At 42.4% G+C, this 20396-nt stretch overlaps 1 protein-coding gene across 11 annotated transcripts in view; it reads right to left on the minus strand.

Annotated features, from left to right (window-relative positions):
* ddx4 (DEAD-box helicase 4) overlaps positions 1–20396 on the minus strand; it is a 78100-nt gene that overhangs the window by 52228 nt on the left and 5476 nt on the right. For 4 of the 11 annotated variants that reach the window (XM_033030458.1, XM_033030449.1, XM_033030439.1 and 1 more), the window contains exons 2-4: positions 2654–2766; positions 2513–2567; positions 1183–1251 (exon numbers count right to left, since the gene is read on the minus strand). In XM_033030458.1, coding sequence (XP_032886349.1) covers positions 1183–1251; positions 2513–2567; positions 2654–2766 — 237 coding nt within the window. Of the gene's footprint in view, positions 1–1182; positions 1252–2512; positions 2568–2653; positions 2767–8360; positions 8491–15681; positions 16037–16226; positions 16304–20396 lie in introns of those variants that run through there. The other 7 variants (XM_033030504.1, XM_033030476.1, XM_033030495.1 and 4 more) reach the window with 7 other exon arrangements.

The raw sequence follows: 20396 nt of genomic DNA on the forward strand, positions 1-20396 counted from the left end.
ACGTTGCAGTTGCAATGAATTTAAACCCCATATCGGCAGGAAACATACTGCCGGTTCGTATATTTACATAATGACGTTTTCGCAACATGAAATTTTGATTAAAGGCATCCTAAGAAGCAGGTTTATATGAAAAAAATAAACGGCATACCTTGCCTTTTCCCCTACGTGAGATCCGTCCCGTTGTCGGCGTTGACGGCATTTGAAGATGATTTTAATTTTACTCCAACAATTAAATTATCCAGCACTAATTTTAATAAACTTAATAAAACAGCAGTCGAAGCAATTTTTCTTTAGCAACTATACAGCCTGACAGATTTGAATAGGCTGCAGAAAAATTGCATTTTAAACCCGCCCCCCTCTCAAAGGCGCCAAAGTCTCACACACGGGCAGTGGCAGAACTGCAGCGCCGCTGAAGGTAAGTTTTGTAACATACCTATTTAAGAGGCACTGCATAAATACACAACAACTTATGTCAAATATAACGCTCCATTAATAGCTCAAATCCAAGTACAGATATAACACCAAGAGATGAAAAGGTAGCAGTCAAACAGACCCAGCCTTCAGAATGATTTGTATCTGCCACTTTTGAGTTTTCAACACTGAGAAAGTACTCCATGCTTTAAATCAGAATATTGTCTGCATTTCAATTTGCAATACAAAGATCCAGCTGCCAGCTTCAGCTATCCCACCACCTCTTGGTCAACATATTTAAAGGCAATTATTTCACACATGCCGTTCACGTCAGTTACAACTAAAGAAAATTCCAAAGACATACAGGTTGGCAGGTCAATTGGCTTTGGTAATGCCTTTCTTGACAATCCTGATTATTTTTCAGGGGTGATCAGAAAAAATGTTCCAATGCCTTGCTCAAGCATAAAATGTCCACCTCAACATTTTCTTGTTTGATTCTACTTAGAGTCCATGTAACGCAAGGCATCTCCATCTTAGAACATATCTTGCACAAGAATGCTACAACTGTCAGCGAAGAGCAAGATATTTTCACATTATTAACTAATCAACAGTTCAAGCAATTCTTACTTCCCAATGAGAGTTTTTAAATTAAAAAAAAACGGCAAAGATAATATGAAAATGAGCGAGTACATGGAAGATGAATAGTGAAAACAAGCAGTCAGAAACTTAAAAACCCAATAACATTGCAAAAAATAAATGCCTGATCCATACCTTGATTGTCAATCACTCTGGGTTGCCAACCTGGATGACCATTACACTTGGGTTGCCATTCATAGCGTTCTAAAATTAGCAAAAGAAAGTCCATCTGAATAAAATCCTAATATTCTCAATGTTTGACAGACTGATCGTTTACTCAATTTGCTATTTTTAAATAACAAAATTATTTTTAGTTCTGAATGTGCAGAATTTCAAAATAGACTTATTCTAGCACATCTTAAAAGCACTCCGTTATCCAAATTTTAATGACATTAGGCGATATGAAATAGACAGGAAACTCAAAATAGGGATGTCTATGAAAATCTTAAACTTCAGCACTGGCAGAACTGATGCAAAAGGGCAAAGAGAGAGATAACAGCTAAGTGGGACGAATAAAATAGACCTCATTGGATGAACTAAATCTACTATTTTGTAGGAAAGCATTGTAAATAGGAAGCACGGAATTAAAAAAGACATCAGCAATGAAAGGGATAAGACAGAGCCACAGTTAGATATTTGCAGATTAGAGTACACAGAACAAGGGTCTTCAGCCTCTGTTTGCAACACCCACCATGATGCCAATCTAAACTAGTCCCATCTGCCTGCACATGGTCTGTATCCTTCTCTTCCCTACATACATCTTATTTAAATGTTACTGCAAATTATGCAATAAAACAGGAAGATATCTCCGAGAGCAGAAGGGCCGAAGGGCCTTCACAGGAATGTACGCTTGACTTGATTGCATCAGCAGAGTTTCCCCTCCAGCCCCATTTATTTTCTGGATTTAAACATAAGGAAAATGATTCCAAATCAGGAGGATGTGCTCTGTAAAAGTGACTGCTGTCCTTGGTGGTAGAAGTCCCAGGTTTGGGAGATAGCCTGGGCGAGTAACGTAGTGTACACTGCAGTCTCTGTGCGATGATGGTAATGATTTTTTTTTTTTAAAAGAGTGACTGATGCAGGCCATACAAGAAAGTTGTTTTGTCGTGGATGAACTTAAGTTGTACTCATCCAGGTGAGGCTAGCATCCCATCAGTCATGACGTGCCTTGTTTCCGGTCAAAATATTTTGGGGCATCAGTTGATTCACATGCGGGACAATCTCTGACATATTCTTGTAGCAGGATAAGATCAGTTAACTTTCTGTTCAACTGTAATCGCCAGGATATTGATTGCAATAAAAAGTGAATGTTAAAAGAGATAAGCTGCCATTTTTCTTCAACATTAAGACCAACGACACAAAACATGTCAGTGTTAGCGTATATTTTTATCAGCAATTTCTTTATAAAAGACTAGTGGACAAAAAAACCCCCCACAAATTAAACTGATTAACTATAGATTATTACCTTTCAAATCAGAAGATTGATTTCCATTGATAACATCATCATTCATTAGGCTTGTCTAATTAGAAAACAAAATGCATATGTCAATATCTGAGAATTGTATATGGACTATCAGTAGATATTTTAAAGCAACAAGATGCTTACCGCTTCACTGAAGGATGGGATAATGGTAATAGGCTCCCTTCCCAGTTCTGCATCCCAATCTTCTGTCATATTGAGAAATTTCACTTGCCCAATGATTGCACTCCAAAATAAACCTTTAAAATAAACATATTTTAATGAGAATCTCACAATTTCAATACTGTAAAATAACTAAATTCCCCAATTTTGCACTTGCAATGGAAGTCATTTAATCTTAAAGCTGTAACCTCTGGTACTTGCTTTCCTTCATGCAGGTAATAAATATATTTTTACCCTCCCCAATTGCCTTTGAGCAGATTGTTAGCAAATACCCTACTTCATTCATTCTAAATGTGGCAAAATTACCTTCCACACCTCCAACATAGAAACATAGAAATAGTTGCAGGAGTAGGCCATTCGGCCCTTCGAGCCTGCACCGCCATTCAATATGATCATGGCTGATCATCCAACTCAGTATCTTACAAATCATTATTTGTTGGGGTCTAGGATGGAGATCCACACCATCTAAATACTACAGCTCCCTTACCAAGTAAATATGAAGCAGAATCTGGAATGCCTCCCAAAGAACAAGTCAACATGAAAAATCCCATCGACCCTTCAACGTCCATGCCGAGCAGGATGCCAAAACCAACTATTATCTGCCTGCACATAATCCATATCCCTCCAGTCATAAATGTCACTTGCATATTTCCTCCACCATCAATCTTGGCAGCATGTTCCAGGCACTCAACACCCATAAAATAAAAGACCCACACATTCACTTTAAAGATTGCCCCTCTCACCTTAAAACTCTGCCCTCTAGTATTTGATATCTCAATCTTGCGGAAAAGGTTTTTAATGTCTACCTTATCTATGACCCTCAATTTTGTACACTTCTACAAGGTCTTCCCTCTACCATCAGAGTGGCACAGAGGTACAAATGTGAAGCAGTTGCCTCTCAGAGCCTGGGTTCGATCCTGACCTCGGATGTTGTCAGCGTGGAGCACTTTCTACGGGTGCTCCGGTGTCCTCACACATTCCAAAGGCGTGCAGAGTTGTAGGTTAATTTTTCTCCTGTAAATTGCCCAGGGTGTGTAGGATAAAGTGGGATAGAGCTAGTGGGAATGTGTGATCGAATACCTCGATGAGCCCCCCCCCCCGGGCCAGTTTCCTGCATCTCCAAAACAAAAAAACATCCCAGAGATCACAATCCAGTTCCGACTAATCTCACTCTGTACCTAATACTGTTCAATTAAAGAGTTATTCTGGTAAACCTCCTCTGAACTCTATTCAAAGCCTTCACATCCTTTCTTTAATGGGGTGACCGGAACTTCAGGCAATAATTAAAAATGCAAAATAATCAGATTCCCATAAAGCTGCATTATGAAACATGTCAAACATATTAAGCTACATTCCAGCTGGTCATGCAGGCAAGTGAGGATAAATCCACCACACCAATACGTGGTTTCCAGCAAGGCACCCATGTAAACCAAACTTCAGCTTTCTAGAAATTGGAATGGCTTGATTAAGGAAGGAATTAAGTTTCTGAACAAGGTATTGTAGCCATTTAAATACAGTACAGGTGCACAACCTTTAATCCGAAGATCCAAATAACGAAAACCTCCGAATAGCGGACATTTTTTCGGTCCTTGAAGAAAGGTCCTTGAAAACGTTCACCGAGGGTGGCCCGCAGAGGTGACAGCGGAACCTCCGGTCGGTCCTCGAAGATAGGGGAACTAAATCCCCATTCATAAAAGAGAAGGTGAGGGTATATTGCGCGGGAGGGTTAATAATTGACAATATGCTGCTGCCTGCCCGCTGAGTTAAAAAGTTCCCACGGTAGACTCACGATACACAGTGTATCTTGAGTCGTGCGTGGGAACTTTTTAACTCAGCGGGCAGGCAGCAGCAGATTGTCGCTCCCTTCAGTTTCACCCCACCTACACCCCTCTGCTTCCCGGCCATGTGTGTGACCCCTTCCCTCCCCTCTCCAGCTCCCCGCCCATTGCACCGGCGCGGGGGCTTTGCACTGTCTTCACGTCGGCGATGCCAGCAGGTCAGTGCCAGTCACCGGAGACGTCAGGACCAACGGGACACCGACCCCCAGGCCCACTGCAAGCACGGAGATCCCAGAGACCCACAGCCAGCAGCAGCCCAGCCCCGTTCCAACTCCAGAGGAAAACTGCAAACTGGCCGGAGACGTCAGGACCACCAGAAGCCGTTCCCCGATGGGCCGCTACAGCGACAAGTGGAAGTTCGCCCACAGCCCGAGCTGTGCCCCCTCATCGGGACACCGACCCCCAGGCCCACTGCAAGCACGGAGATCCCAGATCGGCAACTCCAGCCCAGCCCCGTTCCAACTCCAGAGGCAGAAGCTGATGGTGTGCAAGGGACGTCTTGTTCTTGGGGTCGCGCAGCTCGGGCTGTGGGCGAACTGCCACTTGTCGCCGTAGCGGCCCATCAGGAAGCGGATTCCTCTGGAGTTGGAGGGGGAAGGGGGTATTGTGCTGTTTGATCGCCCCCTACTATCCCAGGGACAGGGAGACAGGACGTTCACCGAGGGCGGCCCGCAGAGGTGACAGCGGAACCTCCGGTCGGTCCTCGAAGAAAGGGGAACTAAATCCCCATTCATAAAAGAGAAGGTGAGGGTACATTGCGCAGGAGATTAGGAATCCCAAGACAAAGTTGAGTGAGCGTTCACCGAGGGTGGCCCGCAGAGGTGACAGCGGAACCTCAGGTCGGTCCTGGAAGAAAGGGGAACTAAATCCCCTTCATAAAAGAGAAGTGGAGGGTATATTGCCCGGGAGGGTATATCGCCTACCTGGAAGAAACCGGACATTTTTTCCAGGATGTCGTCTGCACACCAAAGCTCACGTTTGGCGCTAAACATAGCACGCCAAAGCTCACGTTTGGCGCCAAACGCACGTCGCCTCTGCTGCACACGGATATAAGAGTGTGAAAATGTCGCCTAAGGGCATGTAGCCCCGCTAGGGTGACATGAGTGCGAGAGGTGATTCAATGCTGCGGTCACATTTACAAATTCAGGAATTCATTCAACACACTGCATTTCATACAGACATTTATTCTGCAAGAAAAAACTACATTGAAGACTCAAACTCGCGACCGAGGAACTGCCGGGATCAAGGCGCAAACTCGCGACCTTGCGGACATGAGCCGAGAACTCTACCACTGAGCCAGCCATTAAAATCTACGCTAAAAAATTTCCATTCCGAAGGCCGACAAATTCCGAATTACAAAAAGTGTCTGGTCCCAAGGCTTTCGGATAAAAGGTTGTGCACCTGTATTAGATTGCTTGTAGGCTGTGGGCCGAGGAGCTTTATTCTGCAGTTTCGTGACCCAAGTCACCAAACTACATGAAATTTTCGCATGTTGTGTAAAAATATTTATATAAATCACCCCTGAAACTCGATATGAAGTAGACTTCCCAATTTTATTAAATTAGAGAAAAAACGGAAAAATGTCAGGAATTTTTTAGTCCAAAGCACATTTAACATTGAGTTGTCTGCCAGTTGGCCAATCGCGCGCTTAGTTTCAGGCTAGCACACAAATCAGGTGATTTATATAAAAAAAGCAGGAGTAACTCAGCGGGACAGGCAGTATCTCTGGAGAGAACGAATGAGTGACGTTTCGGGTCCAGACCCTTCTTCAGACTCCTTGAGAAAAGTCCTTGGCTTAAGGTGCAGTCTACACAGGTCATATTCAGGTCATGCACTGATTTTTTTGGACATTTGCATTGTTGAGAAACACCAAACTTAACCGTTTACCAATGGTCCATAAATGCTTTTGCTTTAACTATATTGTTTTGGGCTTTTACTTTGGATTAATCAGAAAAATAAATTTGAGCAAAACATTGTAGAATGTTCAATATCTGATTGCTTCAGCTGGCCAGCACTACAGCATGGTATTATATTAAATACAACAGTGTTTTCGTGCTTACATGTAAGTTTAACTTCACAATAAATCCAAATTTTGAATGGATGTCCTTTTACCATGAAAACAATGTTGCCAATAATCATAAAATGCTCTGATCCTTCTTCATACTTCTGTCATTTCACCCCAACAATATGGTTTCCTATTATTCTCTTAATTGTACCTTGCAGCTGATTATAACTCATTCACTAAAGATTCAGAAGGCTCTTTTGTACAGATTTAAGGTAACTTCAAAAAGCAGACAGAAAAGTCACACGTTTCTATCTATAATTGCCTGCAACAAATTCAAACCCTCACACTCAAGTTCTCCAAGTCAAAAGCAATTGGGATGACTGGTGGAGACAGCACGTTTGCGGTGACCTTGAGTTGCGGTACTGGCAGGTGGTGGCTGCAGGAGGCTGCACAGAAGCCACGTGAATTAGTCTATATGCGCAGCCTGCAACAAGATACAATGAAGAGAAGGAGCGGCAGTGGAACGAGCCGATGACATGGGACTGGGCCAGGTCGACCCTCATTTCATTGATCCAGTGCTTCCAGGACACAGGGGCTTCGTGGGATATACAAGAATTGCATGCCTTCGACCTAGATCAGGTAGAGACTTGCAAATTACAGGATGGAGCCAGAATGTGGCAACCATGCACTGCTCCAGAAGAGGATCGATTGTAGTTGTGCATGATACGATTTGATGAATAGCGTGCAGTACAAGCTTTTCATTGTATCTATGTGCACATAACATAGAAATGGTTGAACCAATGAACATTTAAGGGATGTATATAGTTACAGGATTAGTTAAAATCCAGTGAACTCCTGCATGGTGTTTGTCCAAAGTCATGGATTGAGACATCAAGGCTTGGGGTAGATCAACCACTGTTGAATTGTAGGGCCAGCTTGAGACCAGGTGGCCTACCCCTGCTACTTTTTCCATACAGGAACAAGTCCTTTAACCCACTTAATATTCCCCAATATTCGATCAAATCTCTGCTGACAACCCAGCAGAGGCCCAATAAATCATCGACATTGACCAGACCAAAATGGCTCATGAGCATCAGGCCAAATATTGGCAAATTAAATATCATACCAATTATGGTCTCAACGGATGAATCGGTCCTCGCTTTTGAACACGTTGTGGAAACATCAAGGATAGACAAGTGTCAGATAGAGAGAAGCAGCAGCAGCGATTCCTGGGTTTAGTACATTTGTCAAGAACTGAACCAAGGGATTATCTAATTGAAGACACAAGAAACTGCAAATGCTGGAATCTTGGGCAAAACAAACTGCTGGAGGAACTCAAATGGTCAGGCAGCAGCTGTGGAACAAGATGGACAGATAACACGAGTAAGGACCCTTCAGAGGGAAAGAAATGTGAAAAAATGTAGTAAAGGCCTGGCATATGACATGTGGATACCAGCGAAAGTGGTGTGGGGGTTGATCTGCAGATGGGCGAAGCATAGGCTGAAGTGGAGACAGGAGGGTATCAGATAAAGGGATATGGGTGGAAAAGGACAGATGGGGGGGTGAAAAGGAAATAGACAGGAATGAGAGAAGTGTAGGAAGGAGAGGAAGGGGCAAGCAGCATCATGGGAGAGGAGTTCTGTCAGATGCAATTGTCCATGTCAATACTGATAAAGAGTTATTTGAAATAGCCTCATATGTCTTAAGTGTTGCTTTGAAAGATATTGGACATTACAAAGATATTCTCAGACTGGACAGCACAATGTTTCCTGAGATTGGAATTCCATTTATTATAATGCAACATAATATATTTTTCCAACATTACTATCTAGTCAGGTGACATTCTTTGTCCGGATTGCAGCAAAGCCACACAAGCCTCAATGCGAGGACAATGTCGTCGTCTACCAAAGCTGTAGAAGACACAGTGCAGCTAATGGATCAGATCAGCTGCAAGTGCAGAAACAAAACTTAAAACAGAAGAAAAGTTCTCAATATTAAACAACAACAATCAGTTTTATTCGTCACATTGCACATAAGTGAAAGTGAAATGAATTTGCCAGCAGCGGTACAATGAAAAAGAACACACAAAAACAAAAATAAAAATTTAACACAAACATCCACAGTGGTGGAAGCCACAAAATTTGGCCAGTCCTCCTCCATTTGCCCCCGTGGTCGGGACCTCAACCCTCCACAGCCATCGCTGCGGGCGTCCAGATGTGCAGAGAAGGTAAAAACTTAAGGTAAGTCCTGAAACGGTGCCTCCCCCACTGGAGACCGCGGTTTAAAGTTGGTGTCAGCCGCAGGCCGGCGGTTTGGAGATTTAAAGTTCGTGCCGCAGCCCAAAGCACCGCAGACTGCAGGGCCGGCAATCGAAGCTCCCCTCCAGGGGTCCCCAGCGAGGGACCCCACTCCTGATGGTAAGTACACGCCGCGCCCGTGGTAGACGTTTGCCGCGGGCCGGCAATTTGGAGCTTCTTCTTCCCCCGGATCCCCCACGAGGCATCCCAGGCTGCGGACGCCGTGCCAGCTGGAGTTCTGCAGACCGCGGCTTCAAGCTGCTGCGGGCCAGCGAATGTAGCGCTCCCCTCCGACGAGCCCCGGCGAGGGCTCGCCGCTCCACGCCGAGAGTCCACGCTGCGCCGCCGCTGAAGACCCAGGCGCATTCCCCGGGAAAGGCCGCACCGATCCTTGCTGTTAGGCCACAGGGGAGGGGACATGGAAAAAGTCGCCTCTCCGTGGAGGAGGCGACCAAAGATGTTTCCCCCTTACCCCCCCACACCACCCCCCACACAAAGAAACATCAAAACCATCCATTAAAACATACTAAAAAAAAGTAGGGAAAAATGGACACGTGCCTGACAGGGCTGCCGACTTGCAGCGCCCCCACCCCAATATTCCTATCCCAATAGAAGGCAGAATAGCAAAATTTTTATGTCCCTGTTCGGTTGAAAGGAAATAGTAATAATTGGAAAGAGCCATGGTTTTCAAGGGAAATTGGACACTTGGTTCGGAAAAAGAGACAGATCTACAATAATTATAGGCAGCATGGAGTAAATGAGCTGCTTGAGGAGTATAAAGAATGTAAAAAGAAACTTAAGAAATTAGAAAAGCTAAAAGATATGAGGTTGCTAAGGTGAAAGTAAATCCAAAGGGTTTCTACCGCTATATTAATAGCAAAAGGATAACGAGGGACAAAATTGGTCCATTAGAGAGTCAGAGTGGACAGCTATCTGCAGAGCCAAAAGAGATGGGGGAGATATTGAACAATTTCTTTTCGTCGGTATTCACCCAGGAGAAGGATATTGAATTATGTGAGGTATGGGAAACAAGTAGAGTAGCTATGGAAACTATGAGATTCAAAGAAGAGGAAGTACTGACACTTTTGCAAAATATAAAAGTGGATAAGTCACCCGACAGGATATTCCCTAGGACATTGAGGGAAGTTAGTGTAGAAACAGCAGGGGCTATGACAGAAATATTTCAAATGTCATTAGAAACGGGAATGGTGCCGGAGGATTGGTGTACTGCGCATGTTGTTCCATTGTTTAAAAAGGGTGCTAAGAGTAAACCTAGCAATTATAGATCTATTAGTTTGATGTCAGTGGTGGGCAAATTAATGGAAAGGATACTTAAGAGATAATATATATAAGCATCTGGACACACAGGGTCTGATTAGGAACAGTCAACATGGATTTGTGCCTGGAAGGTCATGTCTGACTAATCTTCTTGAATTTTTTGAAGAGGTTACTAGGAAATTGATGAGGGTAAAGCAGTGGATGTTGTCTATATGGACTTCAGTAAGGCCTTGACAAGGTTTCACGGAAGGTTGGTTAAGAAGGTTCAATTGTTGGGTATTAATGGTGGAGTAGCAAGATTGATTCAACAGTGGCTGAATGGGAGATGCCAGAGAGTAGGTGGATGGCTGTTTGTCAGGTTGGAGGCCGGTGACTAGTGGGGTGCCTCAGGGATCTGTGTTGGGTCCACTGTTGTTTGTCATGTACATCAATATTCTGGATGATGGTGTGGTAAATTGGATTAGTAAGTATGCAGATGATACTAAGATAGGTGGTGTTGTGGATAATGAAGTAGATTTTCAAAGTCTACAGCGAGATTTAGGCCATTTGGAAGAGTGAGCTGAAAGATGGCAGATGGTGTTTAACGCTGATACGTGTGAGGTGCTACATCTTGGCAGGACAAATCAAAATAGGACGTACATGGTAAATGGTAGCGAATTGAGGAATGCAGTTGAACAGAGGGATCTAGGAATAACTGTGCATAGTTCCCTGAAGGTGGAATCTCATGTCGATAGGGTGGTAAAGAAAGCTTTTGGTGTGCTGGCCTTTATAAATCAGAGCATTGAGTATAGAAGTTGGGATGTAATGTTAAAATTGTACAAGGCATTGGTGAGGTCAATTCTGGAGTATGGTGTACAATTTTGGTCGCCAAATTATAGGAAAGATGTCAACAAAATAGAGAGAGTACAGATTTACTACAATGTTGCCTGGGTTTCAGCAACTAAATTACAGAGAAAGGTTGAACAAGTTAAGTCTTTATTCTTTGGAGCACAGAAGGTTAAGGGGGGGGGGGGGGGACGGACTTGATAGGTCTTTAAAATGATGAGAGGGATAGACAGAGTTGACATGGATAAGCTTTTTCCATTGAGAGTAGGGAAGTTTCAAACAAGAGGACACAACTTCAGAATTAAGGGACAGAAGTTTAGGGGTAACATGAGGGGGAACTTCTTTACTCAGAGAGTGGTAGCTGTGTGGAATGAGCTTCCAGTGGAAGTGGTGGAGGCAGGTTCGATTTTATCATTTATAAAATAAATTGGATAGGTATATGGACGGGAAAGGAATGGAGGGTAATGGTCTGAGTGCAGGTAGATGGGACTAGGGGAGAATAAGTGTTCGGCACGGGCTAGAAGGGCCGAGATGGCCTGTTTCCGTGCTGTAATTGTTATATGGTTATACAAAGCCAATTGGAAAACACCACCTCAGCAGAGGAAACTGTTTGACTTCTTTACAGACACAAGGAACTTCAGATGCTGGTGTACCAAACAAGACTGTGCTGGAGTAACTCAGCAGGTCAGGCAGCATCACTGGAGTACTAGGATAGGTGACATAGCCATTCGCTTGGGTAATTTACACCCCAGTGGTATGAACATTGACCTCCAATTTCAGGTAGTCCTTGCTTTCTCCCTCTTTTCCATCCCCAGCTCTACGACAAGCCCACTGTCTCCACCTCTTCCTTTCTTTTTCCCCGCACCCCACCCCCCCGGACATCAGTCTGAAGAAGGGTATCGACCCGAAACGTCACCTATTCCTTCTCTCCATAGATGCTACCTCACCCGCTGAGTTTCTCCAGTATTTGTCTACCTTCGATTTTTCCAGCCTCTGCAGTTCTTTCTTAAACATTAAATAATTTCAGGCAAGCCACATTCCACATGGCTTCCCTTCTCCATGCCACCTGGTTTCTCTCTTCTTTTTTGTTTTTCCATTCCAAGCCCCCCCTTCCTTTCCATTACCCAAACTACCCTCACAAACCATCTTCTATCAGCCCATCACTGAGACCTTGATTTCTTTCCACCATGGTTGATATTCCTATTCCCATCATCCTTACACGGTTCCACGTATCCCTCACCAGTCTGTCTCAAGACTCGCCCTTCCCCACTTGGATACATCGATTTATTCTTCCCCCTTCCCTACCCTAACCTCTGCCTCGCCACTCCCCTCTTATTTCTACACCCTGGATACCTTCGCTATACAGTCATTCATCAGATGGCTTCTTGATCCAAAATGTTGACCATCATTCAATTCAACAAATGCTGCTTTGCACACAGTTCAAGCAACAATAAAAAAATTCCAGCACTTTGCTTTTTTGATCCCAGATTCAGCATTTGCCATCTCTTATCCTACCCCATTCTTCCCGAGACTTGCATTCGCTTAAATAATTGCACCCATCTCCTTCTCTAATAATTTAAGGACTACAGAGATTTACTCTAGTCTCTTCCATTACAGAGATACTGACCGTCCTGAATCAATGCAGAGAGGACGTTACACCTTATGCACGTCATCTTTCCATGCAATTACAAAATCAAAGATCCTTAAATGACTGTTTTAGAAATAGACCAACACCTTACAGTTCACACAATTCTTCCACAGTTCAAACATGTCTTCTCATCTCAAACATGAACAGCCTAGCCCACACTGAAATCATGATCCCCGGTTCTCAGTACCCCAGTCCCTACACTACCACCATGATTCCAACACTATCAATGTAATAACAGAGGAGGGATCAAGAAGATCCCTCAAAAAACAAGTCAATGGAAAGCAGAGCAAATTGGTTTCCCCGTAATTTTTTGCTCTTTGCCATGACATTACTAAAGGATTTTTTCAGCTGCCTCATCTATAAATTTCCCTCCGTGTAAGTGTAGATATTTACAACATTGAGTTTCGTTCACAACCCCGCATTGAAAGTGTCTGACTGCATAAAGCAAAATTTGACCAACATTCACACTTGATAAGTTAGTAACATTTATCCTCTTCAAGTGTCAGGCATGACCATTAGAAACGACCCAATCAGCAAAAATAAGGTGGCCACAAAATGAGAGACTAGACGTCAGTGCCTCTCCTGAGCACTTTATTAATAAAATGGAATAAGCTGGTGTATGGTCAGAAGTGAAATCATGACTCTCCACTTACCTCAATGAGTGTAACCTCAGTGAGTGTTACGCTTAAGACACATCTTCCACAAACTACAAGTGAATATGCATTCTAAAGACACTACACAACTCATCAACCCTGATAAAAAAAAGCTGGCAATGTAACCTTTCAAGTTGCATAACATTTGAGCAAAACTCCAAGTGCTAGAAAAACAAAGGAGGTGAGACAGCATCTGTGGAGGGAATGGACAATGACATTTCGGGGTGGGAACCCTCTTGAGAGTTTGAAGGAGAAAACTGAAAAAGTGCTGAAAGTAAGACAAACCCTGCAAAGTCATAGTTTGATATAGGTGAAAGGGGAATTAATTGGCAGATGAGCACACCTGGCAGGGGACACATGAATGGATTGTCAGGTGTAGGAGGAATATTACTTGAAATGAGAGAATTCAACAGTCATACTCTTGGGTTGAAATGCACCCACGCAGCCTACAAGGTATAGCCCAAGTTTCCACATGGCTTCATTCTGACAAGGCTTCCCAAGGATAGAAAGGAAATTATGGGAATTGGGCTTTAAAATGTTTACCAATCCAGCAGCCTGAGCAGAGAGAGCAGATGTTTGGTGAAACTCACCTTGCTTACATTTGGTCTAATCAATGCAAAATAGTTCACATAATAAGCACAGAATGCAGTAGACAAAGTATGAAGAGATGCATGTGAACGTCCTGTTTCTGTTCCTTTATCAGTGCGTGGGTGGCCCTTGATATGGTGTCCCCTCAGCCTCCGGAATTGCAAGGATATGATCTAACCTGTTCACCGTGGATCCTCTCCTTATAACACAAACCTCCCAGACCTCATAACAATTTTGTAAATTGTTTTTGCACCCTTTCCAGTTTAATAACACCCTTCTTATGGCAGGGCAACCAGAACCATGCAGCTTTAATAGGACACCCCAACTACTGTAGTCAATACCCGACCATTGAACGCAAGGATACCAAACACTTCCTTCACCACACTTGCAAGGAACTCCGTCCCAGCACCTTGGCTATCTGTTCCACAGCACTCCCCATTACCCTGCCATGTACTTGCAAGTCATGCCCTGGTTTGTCTTATCAAAATATGTCGTATTTATCCGATTAAACCATCTAAAATTTTCCATTGGCCCAGTTGACTAAAATCTATTGTAATCTTAGATGACTTTCTTCACTGTACCATCAATTTTACTGTCCCGAGGATGGGATTTTAATGCTAGTGCTAGCAATGCCCGCATACACCAAATAAATAGAAAACACGCAGTTCCTCCATTCACTCACTGGAACAATAACATTTTCGAGTAAGATTTGTTTTCCATTTAAAGTATCAAAAATGTTCTCATTTCAGGCAACTTCGACGACATGTTACAACCACGCCTATTTTAATCCCGCAAACTAATTTCCACCGTAAGTGAATCATTCACCGCGTTTAGAGACTGCATCCACATTTAAGAGGCAGTCCCTTTTACCACTTCGAGGATGATATGGAACCAAGTTCAAGGACAAGTAGCACAAGTGTCCAGACTGCTCACGCCTATACACTAGTGGTCTTCGAGTTTGCTGTTGGTGCCAGAGTCCTCTTCCTTCTCCTAATCCTCGTCGTCCTACTCTTAGTCCTCCACCACCATCACCCCCCTCGTTAACGTGAGCATTTACTTACTAGCTTAAACCCCGCCACCTTCCCCCTCGCCCACTTGGCGCCTTTTCTAGCTTCACGTGGCCTTCCACGGGCGCACGTGACATCGGCTCGCGCCCCATTCCCCCAACCACCGGCGCCTGGCGCAAACCCCCATTGTGACGTCAGAATGCAGTAGAATCACCGACCAGCCGGCGCGCGGGCCGCTCAAGGGGTTACCTGCTGCCAAATGTAGCAATGTCGGGGTGTCCATGCAATTCAACTTGCACATCAACTCACTCACCCATACTGTGATTATTAGTGGAGTTCAAAACTTTCCTCCTCCATTTTATTTTTCAAAGAATGGGGAGGAGGTGGGGAAGAGATTTCGAAACAAGATAACGGATAAAAAGGTGCATCAACTTTTGCTGGATAATTACATTCACTTACTCGCCCCCCACACACTCGAATCAACATTTATGTCCAAGTTCCATGAATTATACACGTATTATATACCAAAGTTGGAAAGTTTGTGTACACCCATAAATGGGGGAAAGGTTCCGATGCAAACCCATGAATCGAAAACGCCCGTGGTATTAAAAGTTTAAACTAAGTACCGTCCAATTAAGATTTTACGTCAACACATTAACTTTTCACCAAAAGAAAAATAATGGAAACACAAAAAACACTATCGAGCTGCAACGCGAAATGTTTAAATTAACACACAAAGAGGGAAAAATATCCGGAGAAAAAATCAACCTAAAACACTTAAGTGACGAGAACAAAGAAAATATTTTACCAGTTGTTCAATCCGCGCAAATGATTGAAACCTGCGACGTCTTACCTGCGGATCTTTAACCGGTACAACACGGATTTAAACCACGATCTTCTCTTATAAACAACCAATCAAAACAGCCGTTATCTCGATATATTCTCACCTCAAGAACAGGCTGAAAACAAATCACGCATTTCCGCTGGGTCCTAAACTCTCCGGACGCTCGGGACAAGGCATGAGTATTTCACCTGAATTTTGCCTGAAAGAATATCTATTATTTGCCTCTAATGGCCCATTTAATTGGATGTTTAATTTAAGGTTACGGTACATGCACATTATTAACACTAGATGGCTCCCTACTAGATTATGGCAATTATTAAAGTCAAAGGTCTCCTTTCTTATTTTCCTCAAAGAATATATTTTAAAAGCTCAGAAAATAAAAACAACGTTATGAATATGCTAATTTAGATTGATACGACTTAGATTATTTTCATATATTACAAATCCATAGTATAAAAAGTATATATAAAAATAACTATGCTTGATAACGACATCTCTTACAACTTTCGATTATTCCAAAGTTCTAAAATGAACTCCTGTACTGAATAATTTACTGACTTGAAGACGCAGTCTGTTGGAATCTTGAAAACAACAGGCTGCTGGTGGAATTCAGCACATCAGGCAGTTTCTGTGAAGGGATTTAGCATTTCGGATCGGAACCCTTCTTCAGATTGCTTGATGGGTCCCAACACAAAATGTTGTTCTGTACATTTCCCTCAACAGAAACGATACTGCCTGACCTCATTCATGCAGCAGTATGTTTTGCTCAATTTACTTATTTGAATAGCTTAAGTAGTCTGTGTATGCCTTTCCACTTGACCAAGAGATCTTGGGTGCAAAGAGGTGGAAATCCTTGATCTACCCAGCTAAAAGACAAAGAGCAGGAGGGGGAAATCTTACCAAGTTAGCAATTTCCCATAATAGTTTAAACTTTTAATAAAACAAGGCAAGGTATAAAAAAAACAATTCCACAAGCTGAGATAGAAAAAGGCAGCTTTATTGCCAAAAAATGTTTGACATCAAACCTGTTACATTAAATTAAGGGTTTATTGTTTTACATCATTTTGAATAATATGCATGAAGGAGACTAAACAGCTCATTGCTTTGTTAATTTGAGCCAGCTGCTTATTAATATAAAAATATTATTTTATTAACAAAAATTGAATTAAAGCAAGCATTGTTTGAATGGCATTTACATATCTGTCATGCTGCTGCAAGTAAGATAAAGGATTTTATTGGTCTGTTTCAAGACATATGACAATACAATACTCTTGACATATTTTGATGTGTGGGTTAAGCTGTGGCTAGCAGGGATACCTGGAAGTTAATGGTAAGGTGCTGACCCCAGAAATCATTGAGGAACAAGAGGGATTGATGATGGAGGATGGAGAATCGTAAAGTCCCTCTTTGACTCCTCAATGCAATCAAGGATGACATAATATAGTTCTTTATCTTCAAATGTATTCAGAAATCAAGACAGGGTCAGAGGGAATTACATCAAATCTAGTAAAGCATACAGAATCTACTCCTGATTCAGTCAATGGGGTTATATGTAGAGGAGGAATTCAGAATTCATAAATATACACAAAGATGCAGAAACAAGGAACTGCTGATGCTCTTTAATATATAAAAGGATGCAAAGTGCTGGAGAAACTAAGCTGGTCAGACAGCATCCCTGAAGAACATGGATAGGTGATGTGCAGGAAGGAACTGCAGAAGCTGGTTCAAACCAAAGATAAATCACAAAATGCTGTGTAACACAGTGGGACAGGCAGCATCTCTGGAGAGAAGGAATGGATGACGTTTTGGATCTAAACCCATCTTCAGACTGAAAGTCATGGAAAAGGGAAATGGGAGATATATAAATGATGATGTAGAGATATATAGAACATATGAATGAAAGATATGAAAAAATGTAAACAATGATAAAGGAAACAGGCCATTGTTAGCTGTAACCAGGTAAGAATGGAAGCTGGTATGACTTGGGTGGGGGGCGGATGGAGAGAGAAAAGCAGGGGTTACTTGAAGTTAGATAAATAAATATTCATACCCCTGGGTTGTAAGCTGCCCAAGCAAAATATGAGATGCTGTTCCTCCAATTTGCATTTAGCCTCACTCTGACAATGGAGGAGGCCTAGGACAGAAAGGTCAGTGTGGGTAAGAAGGAACTGCAGATGTTGGTTTAAACCGAAGATAGACACAAAAAGCTGGAGTAACTCAGCGGGTCAGGCAGCATCTCTGGAGAGAAGGAATGGGTGACGTTTTGGGTCAAGACCCTTCTTCAGACAGGTTAGGGATAAGGGAAACGAGAGATATAAACGGTGATGTGGGGAAATAAAGAACAATGAATAAAAGATATGCAAACATGTAACAATGAAATGAAACAAGATGTTTGTGGGGTGAAAATAAGTAGCTAGTGCGACGGGTGGGGGGAGGGATAGAGAGGGAATGCTGGGGCTGCCTGAAGTGAGAGAAATCAATATTCATACCACTGCGCTGAAAGCTATCCAAGAGAAATATGAGATGCTGTTCCTCCAACAGCCTTACTCTATGAGATGCTGTTCCTCCAACAGCCTAACTCTAACAATGGAGGAGACTGATGACAGAAAGGTCTGTAGGAATGGGAAGGAGAATTAAAGTGTCCAGCAACCGGGAAATCAGGTTGGTTCAGGCGAGCTGAGCGATGGTGTTCCATGAAATGATCGCCCAGTCTGCGTTTAGTCTCGCCGATGTACAGTACCCGCCATGTTTGGAACAAAGACCCATCATTTATTTATTTGCCTCTGTACTCCACAATTTGAGATTTGTAACAGAAAAATCACATGTGGTTAAATTATCAGATTTTAATTAAGGGCATTTTTATACATTTAGGTTTAACCATGTAGAAATTACAGCAGAATTACTGTATACTGTATACAAAATTACAGAAATTATACATGATTCCCCCATTTTAGGGCACCATAATGTTTGGGACACAGCAATGTCATATAAATGAAAGTAGTCATGTTTAGTCATGAAAGTGGTCATGAAGAAGGGTCTCAACCTGAAATTCTTCTCTCCATAGATGCTTTCTCTCCATAGATTTCTTCTAATTCCTTCTCTCCATAGATGCTCACCCGCTGAGTTTCTCCAGCATTTTGTATCTACCTTCGATTTTACCAGCATCTGCAGTTCTTTCTTAAACATTTTTGGTATTTTGTTGCATATCCTTTGTATGCAATGACTGCTTGAAGTCTGCGATTCATGGACATCACCAGTTTCTGGGTGTCTTCTCTGTTGATGCTCTACCAGGCCTGTATTGCAGCTATCTTTAGCTTATGCTTGTTTTGGGGGCTAGTCCCCTTCAGTTTTCTCCTCAGCATATAAAAGACATGCTCAATTGGGTTCAGATCGGGTGATTGACTTGGCCACTCAAGAATTAACCATTTTTAGCTTTGAAAAACTCCTTTGTTGCTTTAGCAGTATGTTTGGGATCATTGTCTTGCTGTAGAATGAACCGTCGGCCAATGGGTTTTGAGGCATTTGTTTGAACTTGAGCAGATAGGATGTGTCTATACACTTCAGTATTCATTATGCTACTACCATCAGCAGCAAAGATCCTATAGCGACCAAGATAGTCCACTCGATGAAAAAGACATAGTAGGGTCATGGGCAGAGTCATAGTTAATCTTCGGCCCCATTTCCGGCTTCCGTCTCCGCACCAAAGATCCCATAGTGGAGCAAAGATACTAGCGCGGAGACGGAAGCCATTTACGGAAACATCCTCGTCAAAATCAAAGATCTTTGGTAAAAATCTTCTCCTCATTTTCTTTCTGCCTCTCTGCCTCACAATAAAAAGCAAAAAGATGCCTATGTTCCTTCCACAACATGTGGGAAGTCTGGCCCGGATCAGCACGGCTGGGACGCCAGGGTAAAGTTGCGGGGAGGTTTGCAATGTATTTTTATGTATTGTTGTCTGTTGTCTGGCCTTGTGTCCGAAATAAAGTTTATATATATAAAAATCTGGAGAAATATATATGTGTGTGTTATATGGTTATATACATCTATATCACATTCATATATGTGTATGTATGTGTGTTCTTTCCTACACAATCTAATCAGTTGTATGCTCGCTGAATAAAACCATCCTTAAGTTATACATCATTTTTTAATCTAGCTCAAAACCCCACCATTACAGACAGATCTCATTCCACTCTCTGGCTATTGGGAAGACCAGACCCATTTTATTGTTGAAAAACAATTCCATAGACACAAAAAATCATTAAGGAACATTAAGGAACATTTTAAGGAACTTTCCAAGAGTAGAGCAACTGGAATCTTCATATTGCTATTATTTTTCCAAATACCGCAGTTGTGAACAGTGTGATTAGATGAATTACAAAGTGCAAGTGTAATACAAAAATCAACTCAAACACAGCACACAAGCCATTTAAAAAGAAATGTTTTAAAAAAAACATTAAAAAAGACAATTAACAGAATCATAATTTGTGAACATATTAATCTTTAACACAATTTAACAGAATTATGAATTAACAGAATTATGAATCTAACCCTATATCACACATACAAACTGTTCCCCCGCAACGCTGATTACACTGCGAGAGGGATATACAAAGTCGGGTCGGGTTATTGAAATGGCCGAAGAAAAGGCCGACGTTCCGCTCCGTTGCGTACTACATATCAGCCCATTGGATTTAGCAGGAGTGGATTATCTTGCTCGCTAT

This window comes from Amblyraja radiata, chromosome 1 (assembly GCF_010909765.2).
Source record: "Amblyraja radiata isolate CabotCenter1 chromosome 1, sAmbRad1.1.pri, whole genome shotgun sequence".
Lineage (NCBI taxonomy): Eukaryota > Metazoa > Chordata > Chondrichthyes > Rajiformes > Rajidae > Amblyraja > Amblyraja radiata.